Source organism: Orbicella franksi, chromosome 12 (genome assembly GCF_964199315.1).
Source record: "Orbicella franksi chromosome 12, jaOrbFran1.1, whole genome shotgun sequence".
NCBI classification, from domain to species: domain Eukaryota; kingdom Metazoa; phylum Cnidaria; class Anthozoa; order Scleractinia; family Merulinidae; genus Orbicella; species Orbicella franksi.
In genome coordinates, this window is record NC_138156.1 from 22079781 (window position 1) to 22092645 (window position 12865).

General features: G+C 39.1%; 2 protein-coding genes across 2 annotated transcripts; one reads left to right on the forward strand and one right to left on the reverse strand.

Annotated features, from left to right (window-relative positions):
• The first annotated feature begins 1758 nt into the window (after positions 1 to 1758).
• On the forward strand, positions 1759 to 10567 carry LOC145463022 (mRNA export factor-like). Its single transcript, XM_081446719.1, has 9 exons — positions 1759 to 2312; positions 4113 to 4205; positions 4642 to 4728; positions 5046 to 5312; positions 5872 to 5984; positions 6558 to 6630; positions 7610 to 7714; positions 8281 to 8373; positions 8454 to 10567. Exons 1-9 carry the CDS (start codon positions 2103 to 2105, stop codon positions 8535 to 8537), a joined length of 1125 nt encoding a protein of 374 aa, XP_081302845.1. The 5' UTR covers positions 1759 to 2102; the 3' UTR covers positions 8538 to 10567.
• Positions 10568 to 10845: 278 nt separating this feature from the next.
• LOC145463023 (uncharacterized) lies at positions 10846 to 12582 on the reverse strand. Its single transcript, XM_081446720.1, has one exon. The coding sequence runs from the start codon at positions 12458 to 12460 to the stop codon at positions 11825 to 11827; it is 636 nt and encodes a 211-aa protein (XP_081302846.1). The 5' UTR covers positions 12461 to 12582; the 3' UTR covers positions 10846 to 11824.
• Between the last annotated feature and the right edge of the window lie 283 nt (positions 12583 to 12865).

Sequence of the window (12865 nt, forward strand, 5' to 3'; positions counted from 1 at the left end):
GGGGTGGGGAGAAAATAACTTCTCACTTTAAAAATGCCGAAGACGTTCAACGGGCATTGTAGCATTGACATTATGACCAAGCCAGAAGAATTCTGGTAAGTTTTATAAAACTGTTTTTTTTTATCAAATCCCCGTCACCTGGGTGTCACTCCTCTAGGATACAATGAAAGGAGACCAAAATGTTGATGTCATACTCTGCGAATACTGTCAGGTTAATTAGCTCAAGGATTTTTATAATCTCAACAGAAGCGGGCTTTGATCGTACTCTATTGGAATTTATAGTTCACCACTAAATTTTATCCGATTCTTATTGGGTTAAATTGATCACGTGACGCGATAGTGTTCATCCACGGAGAGACACTATCAGCTCATAGTGCCCGTCCGAGGAAAATACCCGGATGGATAGTGGGACTTATAGAAAAGAAACAATTAAAATTGTATTAAATGAGTTTTGTCTGTTTTCTTTTTCAAATTTTGCATTTGTCTTTCACGGGTTTCATCTAAAAATAGTTGAAAACAATTCAATATGATTTTTGTACTGGCGCGCGAAGAAAATTTAGTGGTGCACAATAAAGACAACAGAGTGTTCTGGACTCGGAACTATCGACCTGATAGTTGCCCCTTGGAAATTTGATGTTCTTAAAACTGGCATATTTGCCTTCGAAGCTTCGTTTCTCAGGCAAATATTTGTTTTAAGAACATCAAATTTCCGTGGGGCAACTATCAGCCGATAGTTGCTCGACAGAAATACTCTATTGTTTAACCCTTTGAATACCAAACTTTCGCCAAAAAATACCGTTTTTAACCGTTTAGTCAGGTTTTTTAGCTGCCATGACGCTAAATAAGCCTAAGTTTTGCTAAAAAAGCTTTTTTTTTCACTAAAAGGAGAGATTTTTCGAGGATTAGGTACAAAATTGAGCAAAACTTCAATTCCGGGCATGCACATAAACCAAAATTTGGACTTTCTTTTTTTGCCATTAACCGTTCTCAATTTCGTTTGTTGGCCCTTTCCTTTCTTTCTCTTTTTACCAATGAATTATCGGAGGGCAGATGTATAGATGACGTCAAAACTTTTTTGTTTCTTATTATATAAAACAATAATCTATCCATAGACGGATTTTTTTTCGTTACGAGTTAATTTGTTTTTCTCCAACCTCGCCCCATTGCGTCTTGGTTCGTTCACATCCCACTCACCGGCTCAATATTTTGCTAAGCTTCCGAGCTCGACGAACTCAAGATAAAATAGAGCGGTCTGTGGACAGACCTACGAAAACAAGTAAATTCCATGTTGCCGTGCGTCTGCCCAGTAATCGGTCACAGAAGACGTCAAAATGTGGCAAGAAAATCAGTGACACACGCGGCTATCGCCTCGTGTGCTACTTTTTTGTTCTTACCACATTTTGACGTCATCCGTGATCTACTACTGAACAGACGAATGGCAACATGGTTAGGGGAGAGTTTACTTTAAAAGGCATTTCTAATTTTGGACCAAAAAAGTAAAATCTATAGACTTTGAACGAGTTGCACATGAGTAACAGATCTGAACAAAGGCTAGCCTAGGATTAGCACTTTTCGTCTCTTTGTACCGCCGGGGTTTTCAACAGCGATTCCGAAGTCCGTCAAGTACCGGACGGAGTGATTTTTTTTTCCCGATTTTTAAGCGCTTGCGAAATACTGTTTCTTATATTCGTGGGATCGGAGAAGTTTCATTTCGCCCTTTTTGTTTATATTTTTCCATATGGTACAAGTCGTTATAATTACGTGAAATCCTGCGTGAAATGATACAAGACCTCCAAAGATCTAGACTGCGAACAGTACAGCCTCTCTTTTCCTCGAAAATCCGTGGGGAAGAACGCAAAACAAGTAATTGTGCTCCACCGATTTTCGGGGAATAGACAGACTGCTCGCGATCAACAGACTATGGCGACTGACTTATGCCAAGGCCCCCTCGTCTAAAAGAGACACAGGCAGCTCTGGGGATGAGAAAACCACAGCCGCGCGCCATCTTGGTTGGAAGTGGTTGAAAGCAGTCCGAAGCAGATTACTGTTCTTCACCAATGAATATACAGGATTAAAAAACATTGCATCGATAGTTAACAAACATGTTTGGCTCAGCAGGCACAGCTTTCAGTGGCACGTCAGGTTTTGGAACATTTGGCTCAACCTCTACCACTACAAATACTCTAGGACTTGGAAATTCTGACAACCCAATGAAGGATTTAGAGGTCCAAGCGCCTCCAGATGACACAGTCAGCGCCATGAAATTCAGTCCAAAAGCAGACTTCCTTATCGCTTCATCTTGGGCCAATGATGTGAGTATTGTGAATCTGCTGTTAGCTTGCCTTGTAAGAGATGGTATAAATCGCTATATAGATGAGTAGACAGCACAGGCTGCACAGGTCACGTCAGTTCTAAGATGAAAGTGAAACGCTCTTTTTGCAAACGTGTGTAGTTGAGATCCCATGATTTATGAGTCAATTGAGTCTATGAGTCACTGAGTCCCATTAAACTCCTAAATAAGTGAATATAATTTGGTCAACTCGAGTAGCACTTTGTAAGACGGCCCATATAGCCCTTTTATTAGCTTCAGTAAAGTGCTTATTGACACTGGTTAGCTTTAAGGTCATTCCCCAGTATTGCATTGCGCATCCCTACTGCACATAATTTCACGTGTGATTAGCGTGTGCGCATTAAAAAATGGCAGCTTTTTCTTTGCGGCTGGACCTTGCCATAGAGGTAAATCGTCATTTTCTCGAAAACGAGTACGGTGACCTATCATTTTTTTCTGTTGTGTTGAACTGAGTAATAAATTTCTTTATGTAAAATAAATATGGGCCAATTCTCAGTGTTGAGCAAGAAACAATTGTCAGAAACATGATTTTAGCAAACAATCGTGACTATAACCATGGTGCTCTTGTAAGGATTTGTATGGTATAAACAAGGTGCTGTTGATCCTAAACGAATATGGGGACTCCTCATTTTTATTTCCAAATTTAAGTTCCTATAACATAAACAGTCAATATGCAAAGTTTGACAAAAATCTCAGTGCCAGTTCTATTTCAGTGGAATGACCGTAATAGTGTTTTGGGCACCCTTAGCTTGTTTACAGGTATCTCTCAATTGTGGTGATGGTGACACAATGACTCACGACTAATGGGCCCTTTGCAGCTAACGGTCACGTGGTCATAATTGTAGTGCTTGGGAGCAAGCTGCGCAGTGGGACATCTGAAACAAAGCGACATTGACCACTCAAGCTTAGTTATTGCTTGTATCAAATGTCCTTGTGTAAGACTTGCTCTTTGGTGTGGCCCACTTTGTACCATGTGACCGTTAGCTGCAAAGGGTCCATTGACTTATGGCTCATAGAATCATTTGCCCCCTTTTTAGTCATTAAAAAACATTTCTCTAAAATGGAAAATGCGTTTTTCCGGAAAATGTCTGTACTCTTCCCATGTATTGGATTTTTGTTTGAATTCTCCCCTCTCCCCATCTGTTGTAAGATAGCTTTAGATAAGGCTCAAATACTCAACGCAACGTTAAACACTGTCAACACAATGTCCGACATAAGCCAACTCACATGTTCGCGAGATGTGGGGCGGCCCACGAAAACGTAAGGGACTCCACAGAGGGGTACCCACAAGTTAATATTACAACACCATCCCTCTGAAAAGTCCAGTTTTGGTTCATACTTTCCTTTAAATATTTTAGCTTTCAAGACCCCCTCCCCCTTGAAAGTTCCAATAGCCCTCCTTGGGGTGGGTATGGATATTTCCTGGATCCACACAATCCATTTTAAATGGAGCACAATAGAGTTGTTCTCTATTCATCAGCCATTGCACTCTATAGTGGACAGTCATATCAAACTATGAACATTCATGTTTGTCATCATAAACTATCCCTACACATAAAATGTGATGAATGTACACCAGTTTCCATAACATACATAAATTGTACCATGAATCCTGCATGATCCTTGATTTAAGCAAAAGTGATTGTGTTATTTTGACATGAAAATTGTGTATTTTACTCCATTTTGTGCCCTGCTTTAATATGACTTTAATATGACTTTAATGACTTTAATATTTGATACTTTGTGTTTTTGTCTTCTGAAGATTCGATGTTGGGAAGTCAAAGAAAATGGGCAGACTATTCCAAAGGCTCAACAGTCTCATACAGGACCCATCTTGGATTGTTGCTGGCATGATGTAAGTGGAAGTAGGAGAATTGTTCCCTGTTTGTTTTTGTAGAGTTGAAATAAGCACAAAACAAAGAACAGGTGAGCAAGAAATGCTGTGGAAACACTGTTTTTAGCTTGTGTTTCCATGGCTGCTTTAAGTTCTCCTAGGTTTGCACAGTTGTATCGGTCTAGAATTTTATATAAAACACAGACAGCATTCTTTTAGTTGACCCAACAGTTAACAAACTGAAAATTGCAATGTAACTTTGACTACTTACACCTGACAAGAATAGAACACTAGTTATCGGCTTGCAAAGATTAGAAGTTAGTTTTTACACCATATTTATACAAGTAACACTTGAAGGAATTCAGGGTTTGAATGGTTAATAGAAGTTGTGTTAAACAAAGAATTAATGAAAAATTAATGTCGTACCCCATAACAATATTGTTTAAAATAATTGCAGGATGGAACAAAGGTTTTTACAGCATCCACTGACAAACAGTGTAAGATGTGGGATCTTAATTCCAATCAGGCTATTCAGGTGGCACAGGTAAAAACTTAAAAAAACATACATTTCATCACCCTACTGTTAAAAATGTGTATGAAATCCATTGCTCTGATAGTTTGACCATGTGATTACTTTATTGGATCATTTTGGTGCAGCAAATTTGAAATCAGATAAATACTAATGGTCTTCAGTTTTCAGTAGTACACTGCAAGTAAATATTTTGTCACAGCATGACTTTCAAGCTTATTATCTTTTGGAGTCTGGTAATACTGTAGGTCTTAACTCTATTTGTATTTATTTTAAGAAGTGCAAGTAGCATTTTTTGAGTGCGATTATCATTTTTCTTTCCTTGTTATCAGCATGACAAAGCAGTCAAAACTTGTCACTGGGTTCAAGCACCAAACTACAGCTGTCTGATGACTGGAAGCTGGGACCAGACACTGAAGTTCTGGGACACACGGTCACCTAACCCCATGCTCGTTTTACAAATTCCAGAGAGGGTGTACTGTGCAGACGTGGTGTACCCCATGGCCATTGTTGGAACTGCACAGAGGGGAATAATATGTTATCAGTTGGAGAATCAACCATCAGAATACAAGAGGATCGAGTCACCATTGAAATACCAGGTTTAGAACTTGCATGTTTATTGCCAGTTAAGATATAGGGCATGCCAGGGTTTTCATTGATGTTTTCAGCAGAAGGGTAACTGATTTCCACACTCAGGCAAAACTGTTTGAACTGATCGTCTTTATAAGAAAAGTTTTCCACTAGATGGTCAAACCAGCAGGGAAACGTTGTCCTCACAGCCAGTCAATTTGCTGGGTGCCTGGTTAATTTGATCAAACAAAGGTACAGTCAAATCCCTATTAAGTGGCCACCCTTGGGGAAATAGGAGGTGGCTGCTTAACAGGGGTTAGCTGCTTTATAGAGGTTTGACTGTATTTCAAGGTTTTCGAACATCGCTGAGGCAGGGAAGGACAGTGGAGAAAAGGCAGGGGGTTGTTAAATGCAGAAAACCTGTCTTAAATATCATAAGACAATAGTTATTATTACTCTTCACATTCCAAACATTTGCATATTAATTTGACACTTACAAATGCTTTTAAAATCAATGAGCAACTTGTATATGATTTCTGGTTCCAATTTATTCATACATTAATCAATGGTGTTCTTTTACTGTTTTAGAATCGCTGTGTGAGTATTTTCCGAGATCCAAAGAAAAATAATAATCCGGTGGGGTTTGCTCTTGGTTCTGTGGAGGGAAGAGTTGCAATCCAATTCATTCAGCCACAAAATCCGTAAGTTGAAAATATTGAGATGAATGGTGTTTGTAGCTTTCTTTATTGTGTATATTTCTTATTTATATTGTTGACTTAGCTCTCAGGGGCCTCACATTACAGCTCTGTAGCAAGACTCAAACTGCGAGACAGTCTTGCAGACATACATGCTTGGTGGATGGCAACTTGTGATGCTTTGTTCTGGTTTTTTTTTTTTTTTTTTTTTTTCTATTTGCTTTAGTGGGATTGAAATGAAAAATGATTTGCTCAACTAAATGGATCTGTGCTACAAAATATTTGGAGTTAGAGTGCAACAAAATAAAAATTGCTGATGCTACTCCATTCAGGGCTGTAACTGCAAACTGCCAAATCAAAAATACAGACTGTGGAAAATAAAATTTTCCACTGACCATATTCCTTTAGCTGAAGTGGCCTGAAGATGAGATCCGCGATCCAGTGAAAAGGAAACAGCAGACAGATGACAATTTTCCTTATTCTCATCACCTATCTACATGACTGATACTGTATTGAGAAAACAGATCTTGATCTCTCATTGGCTCTTTGATGTTGTTCATATTCTCTTTGTTTTCACAGGAAAGATAACTTCACATTCAAATGTCACAGATCAAATGGTACTGGCACAGCTAGTATTCAGGACATTTTTGCAGTAAGTCTGTTACTGTAGTAATTTCATAATATTATTATGTGCAGAGTTTTATTCACAGGTGCACGTTGAATATGAGATGGTACATAGCCAACAAGGCGCGTACTGCCGAGTTGGCTACAATCATCTCATACCTAACACGTGCGAGTGGAATAATTGTTTTCTTTTCAAGTTTTGCTTTTGGCCTTCATGCAGTTCAGCTAAAAAAGTTGAAAATAATTCAATATGATTTTTGAACTGGTGCGTAGAAGAAAATTTAGTGATGAACAATGAAGACAATAGTGTGTTTATGTCTTGGAACTGTCGGTCTGATAGTTGCCCCTTGGAAATTTGCCCGGTGGGGGGGGGGGGGGGGTTACTTTGGGAATTTCTGGGTGGGCATGTGCTGCTGGGACCCTGGAACCCTTAGCCTATACCAGAGCTAGTTTAGCTGAATTTTGCTAACCTATACTAGAGTAAACTCTACAAATCCCTCCATCTCTTGATACTGTTGAGGCTGATTTGCGTAAATGTAATCTTGCCGATTTGATTTTTTTATTTTTTTGAGTGGCAATTCCTGGTTTCCTGACTCTAGATAAAATCTTCAACCAACCAGTCAGTTTGGTGAAAAATGATACCCTATTCTAGACCCAAACGCTCTGATTTATATATCCTATCCTAGAGTAAACTGCATGAAAACCATACCCTTCACAGCGGCAAATACCTACATAGCCCATATATGGCAGTACCCCCCCCCCCCCGGGAAATTTTATGGTCTTAAAACTAGCATATTTTCCCTCGAAGCTTTACTTCTTGGGCATATATTCATTTTAAGAACGTCAAATTTCCAAGGGGCAACTATCAGCCAATAGTTCCTCAACAAAAGCACTCTATTGTTTAGATAGAAATCTTGAACTCATCATCTTGTTTTTAAGTATATTAAAAGTGTATTATGTCTTCAAGGAGTATTTGGTTGACAGTAATCAAAGTGTTTTCCTTGCAGGTAAATGACATAGCTTTCCACCCTGTGCATTTTTGTCTTCTGGCCACAGTTGGATCTGATGGAAAGTTCAGCTTCTGGGACAAGGATGCTCGAACAAAGTTGAAAGTGAGTACTCGCCATGCATAGGGGTGGAGGACAGATAACTCTTCTCTCTAAATACCTTCTCTGATAAATGTTGTGGTTACTATTTACCTCTACATCTACTTTATTGGCTGATAAAGCAGAACATCTACGCAATATATATGGGTTATTGACCAAGCGTGAGGTCAAGATGGCTGGATATTGACCAAGTTCTTTTTTGTGTGTGTTTATGAACCGAGACGGAGTCGATGTCCATTAACACGGAAAAGAAGAACGAGGCCAATATCCAGCCATCTTTAAGCTTGACCGAACAAGCTTGGTCAATAAGGGATTCATTATATCGAAAAAGAACACTGTTTTCTTGCGGGAGCCAGCGGGTAATCCCGAGCGAGCAAGATAACGCCATCTGCTATAGAGAAATTTTCGACTGAATGACGTAAACCCTGGCCAATCACCGAGACATAGACAATCCATTGAACCAATCAAAACTCAAGAAAACGCGCGTAGCTAGCGTGAAGCTACTGTCAACACCCAAGTGAAAACCGCTCTAATGTTAATTAATGCTTTTTCATACAATTTTCCTTTTTCAGACCTCTGAGCAGCTCAATATGCCGATAACGGCCTGTTGTTTCAATTCAAAAGGAAACATTTTTGCGTACACCTCAAGTTACGACTGGTCCAAGGTTGGTAAAGACTGGAATGGTTTCCTAAGGAAAGTACTAGTGACTTATAAGCTTATTTTTCTCTCTTTTTTTTCTTCAAGGGTCACGAATTCTACAACCCTCAAATCAAGCCCAAGATGTTTCTTAGAAATTGCCTTGAAGAACTGAAGCCCAGGAAAAAGTAACCCACTGCCACGGAAGATCATTCATTTAAAAACACCGAAACGTCTCTGTAGTCCAAGACTGGAGAGCCTGCGATTTTACCAACTAGCGGAATAAGTTGATACGCAGGAATGTCCAGCACAGACTTCCGACATTTTGCTTTTTCAGCGGTGGAATCGTCGTGAAGACTTAAAAAGGCTTCAGAGGTTTCCTTTCCGTTTAAAAGGCTACCCTGTTAAGAGACTAACAGGACCATCAAGGCTGGGTTGTGCAAAGCCCGATTAAGTTCACCCAGGATAAGCGGGAATTTTGATTTCAGTTTTCTAACTTTTCGGAGAGGTTTTCTTTTTATATTGTTTGTCCTTCAGTTTTGAGTTTGAATAATTTTAAACTACACTAAACCTAAGCAATGAAAAACATTGTTATACAAGCAAAGTTAACACTCGGTTAACCTCTAATCCTGGGTTAGCGTTAACCGGCTTTCGAACAATCCAGCGTAAGTTTGTTAAGCTAGTTCAGATTTCTTTGGACGTGCAGTCTCAGTAACGTAACATAAAGAACATTATCATGTTGTATTGGTTTTGTTTTTGCAATGTACATCACGTCTTTCAAGTAGAAGGAAAGTTTACTAAGGAAAAATGAACACTAAAGAGGTTATATAAAAAAAGGAAAACAAAAATGGCTAAGATTGGTGGAGACTCGGACGGATTTAAACAACTGTTTTAAAAAAAATCTGGCATTTTGTTCTTTTTCTCAAGTTACGCCACCCGTGTCGACTAGCTAATTTGAAAGTACAGATATTTAACAATGGTGTAATAAAGCAAACAGACAGACGAGCAACAGACCTCGCTAGCGCCTTGCACTCCTTTCCAGTCCTTGCAGACTGTCATTTGTTTAGCTCTGATGAACAATTCGTTGGGAATATGCCGTGTTACGTGCAAATAGCGTAGTGTTACTAAAGACGTTTAACAGTCAATAAATGAACGTTATAGGTCTCTGAACACAATTAACGACCGCAAAACAAGCTCTACAAGTGCAGGCTTACAATGAAAAGAAATTCTTATTAGTTTGTTTTTTTATAGAACGAGACACAATTCCCTATATGACTACATTCGGCTGGGGGAGATACTTGGGAGTTTAAGCAAATCAGGACAGCGATGGCAACGAAGGACGTCACCAAACAAACGGTTAAACGAGTAGAACAATAGTTCTGCACGTGCGTTTCAAATCTTGGTACATTTCTTACCCGTTATCTGCAAAGCAACTAGGTGAAATGACCAAGTTCTACGTATTTTGGAGAACGCGAGCCGCAATGGCTAATTTTTCGTATCTTCCTTTGGAATTGAACGCTGTCATTGCGTATTTAACCTCAGCAAGTTTTTAGACCGGTAGGCATACTGAAGAGATCTACTGACACAGTTGAAACATTTGAAGGTAAGGTGTAAATCCATTTTTTACAAGGCGTCGCCGTCGTCATTGCTAAAACTTCTTACTCTCGGTGGGGGATTGAAATTTAAGGAAATTTAACGGTGTCTTGAAGAAGTCATAATTAAATTTAGATCATTTTAAGATAAATATATTGTGAATATACGATACCGTCCGCAGTTAGAAAGTTTCACCGGGCGGTTTTTCATTGTGTATCTTCTATGATGCCTAAAATTTAAATATCATTTGTTCAGACGCAATATCGATCCGCAACCTCGTTAGCAGGCTTTTCCGTTACAAGTTGGGAGGGGCGGAACCGGCCCCTCCGAATTTCTAATCCCTTCTACAATATAAGCTCAACCATGCAAAATTGACTTAGCGTGTGTGACTCAATGCCCATAGCTTTGAAGTTCTTTTTTTCGTTTCTTTTATGGAATTGCAACGTTTGTCAGTTTGTCTCAGTCGGTTAACCATTAATTGTCCATTAACCGGTGATTAATCTATCGGAATCCCACCATGTGGTATGTCAATTTATTGGTGTGCTATCAGTATAAATAACGACTTCATATATACATCAGATTAAATTAGACAGAACTTGGAAAATGTAGAATAAAATGTTGACGAATAACGTGACTATCAAGTGTTGAGCGTGATCGCGTGTCTCAAAAGAGGGTTTTTTTTCATTTCTTTGTTTCAAAGGGCGGTGTTGTGAATGACTTGAATCTCCTGATCAGGTGGATAAAATTTCTAATATAAGAAAATGATCGATCACCTTATTCTCTTTACACTTTTAAGGTATTTTCGAACAAGCTGGTGGTGAGAATCAACACGATAGTTAAATGTAAACTTGACAATGCGTATCTTTCATACCTGTCGCTGAACGAAAATGAGGTTTCATAACTAATGTTTTGAAAACAAATATTTTATTCAGTCGTGACTAAGAACCATTGTGTAGCTGTCATCGAGCCACTGAACACACCAAAATAACTTTTATGTCCTTACAACCAATAAATAAAACTATTACACTATTGCTACAAGAAAAAGAAATTGCCACTCTTGTTTATAATATAATACACCCCTGCATATCCTCTCAGTCTGATCTGCGCTGAACATGAAAATGTAAATGAGAGCAAAGCGCTTTGCTCAGTCTAACCACATTTGTTAGTTTGACCTCTTTTTCCGGCGCTCACACTGCGATATTGTGTTGCGGCGCTGTTAAAATCTTTTGTTTTCGTTGAATATTAATTCGCGGTATTTGCTGTATTACAAACACAGGTATCACTATAACAAAAATAAACATCATCGATTGATTCGTGTTAGTAAAAACAGGCCTTTAGATGAACTGTGTATGCACACCGTCTTCTTGTTCAAAACACTTCAAAAAAGTCACGCAATGTTCAGGAAGCCATTTCGCTGTCAGTAAAAATGCGTCTTCATTTAAGTATAACTCCACTTGAAAAAAATATTCTAGAACTCTGGAGCACTTATTTCGACCCTTAAGAGTTACTGAGAAACGCATTTTCGCCGAACAAGCTCTCACAAAACTATTCATTTTACCACTAACTTTCTTCGTCCGCCAATCAGTTTTCCAGGTGAAGGCAGAAGGACTTATCTTTTGTGGAATCAATTGCGGACTAATCGCGTTATAACCTCTAAAGGCACAAAAATCAATATTCTAACCGCAAGTAACACTTTCATTGAATTGTACAAGTTACCCATTCAGTTAGCAAAATGTGACAAACGAGATTTCTGTTCAATATTAGGTATTTTCAAAACCTTAAGTCCTAGACATGGGCTTAATACATTTGAACACTGTGTATTAAATATTTTATATGTTAGGACTATAAAATTTGATGATAACTGAAGGAAATTAAACTGCCTTTTCCTAGTTGGACACTGATTTACTTCGCGTTTTCCTTGGGCTAGGTAACGGCCCCGCTGGTAAACTTGATTTTCTCACAGGTCGAGCAGTTGTTACCAAGTCGTCCCGGTGTCGCAAACCGGAGAAATTTCGACTGTACATAGGCACTCTAGAAGAACTATGCGGTCTATCTTCCAGTGGAGTTAAAGACCCTGCTCTCTTCGGAGAAATCGCTCTGTGCGCTGAATTATGTACACTTGGCAAGTGGCTCGAACTTGCGCGGGACGGTAGCAGGTCAATCGTAGGCATCGTCACCATTTTGTGAAGTGGCCTTTGAGAATTCGACGCGCCCGGTGCGCTTTGTAATCTTGCCGTCTTAGTAATAAACGGCTGACGAGTCAAATCCTCAGTTGAATTAGATGCGGGTAGAGCTAAACACGGCAGGTTTTCCACGACAGGAGCGCTTGGCACTCTCCGCAAGGCAGCTTTCTCCCGTATACCTTGGATCTGCTCTTGTCGCCTCGCAAACGCTTGAGTAGCTTTCGACATTTCACGCAAGCGAATTGCTCTGTCCTTTTCAAGTTGCTGTAGTTCGAGACTCAGCCTTGTCTGATGAACACTGTTCCTTTTTAGGGCAGAAGTTTCGTCCGCTGAAGTCATTTTGCCTTTAGATTGATAGAATCGACAGTTTAATCAAAGTCATGGATGATGTCAGGCTGTGGTTTGTCCTATTTATAATGTGACTTCAAAGAAAAAAAAAACACGTTCCTGACCTCTTTCAACAGAAACGCACTGACCCTGTCACTGTTTATACTTTCCCATTGTTTCACAGTATTAATCTTTTGTTGCTAACGTTACGCTTCAAGAACAATGTTATCTTCATCGCAACTGACTGAGTTTAATGAGCTACGCATGGATTAACAGCTTTTCGTTAAGTTCATATACTTTCATAATGATCGGTTAATGCGACAAGGTTTGATGTTTCTTTCTTTGTAGCATTTTAATGATCATTAAGAGGGAAAGAAACATATTTATTGTACTAACAGAAGTCTATCAATCAATTAT

Excerpts from the sequence above, each read along its gene's own strand:
- LOC145463022 (XM_081446719.1), top strand. The coding sequence starts at position 2,103 with ATGTTTGGCTCAGCAGGCACAGCTTTCAGTGGCACGTCAGGTTTTGGA. Across the intron at positions 4,729-5,045 it reads AGGCTATTCAGGTGGCACAG|CATGACAAAGCAGTCAAAAC; the intron begins GTAAAAACTTAA and ends CCTTGTTATCAG. Across the intron at positions 8,374-8,453 it reads CAAGTTACGACTGGTCCAAG|GGTCACGAATTCTACAACCC; the intron begins GTTGGTAAAGAC and ends TTTTTCTTCAAG.
- LOC145463023 (XM_081446720.1), bottom strand. The coding sequence starts at position 12,460 with ATGACTTCAGCGGACGAAACTTCTGCCCTAAAAAGGAACAGTGTTCAT.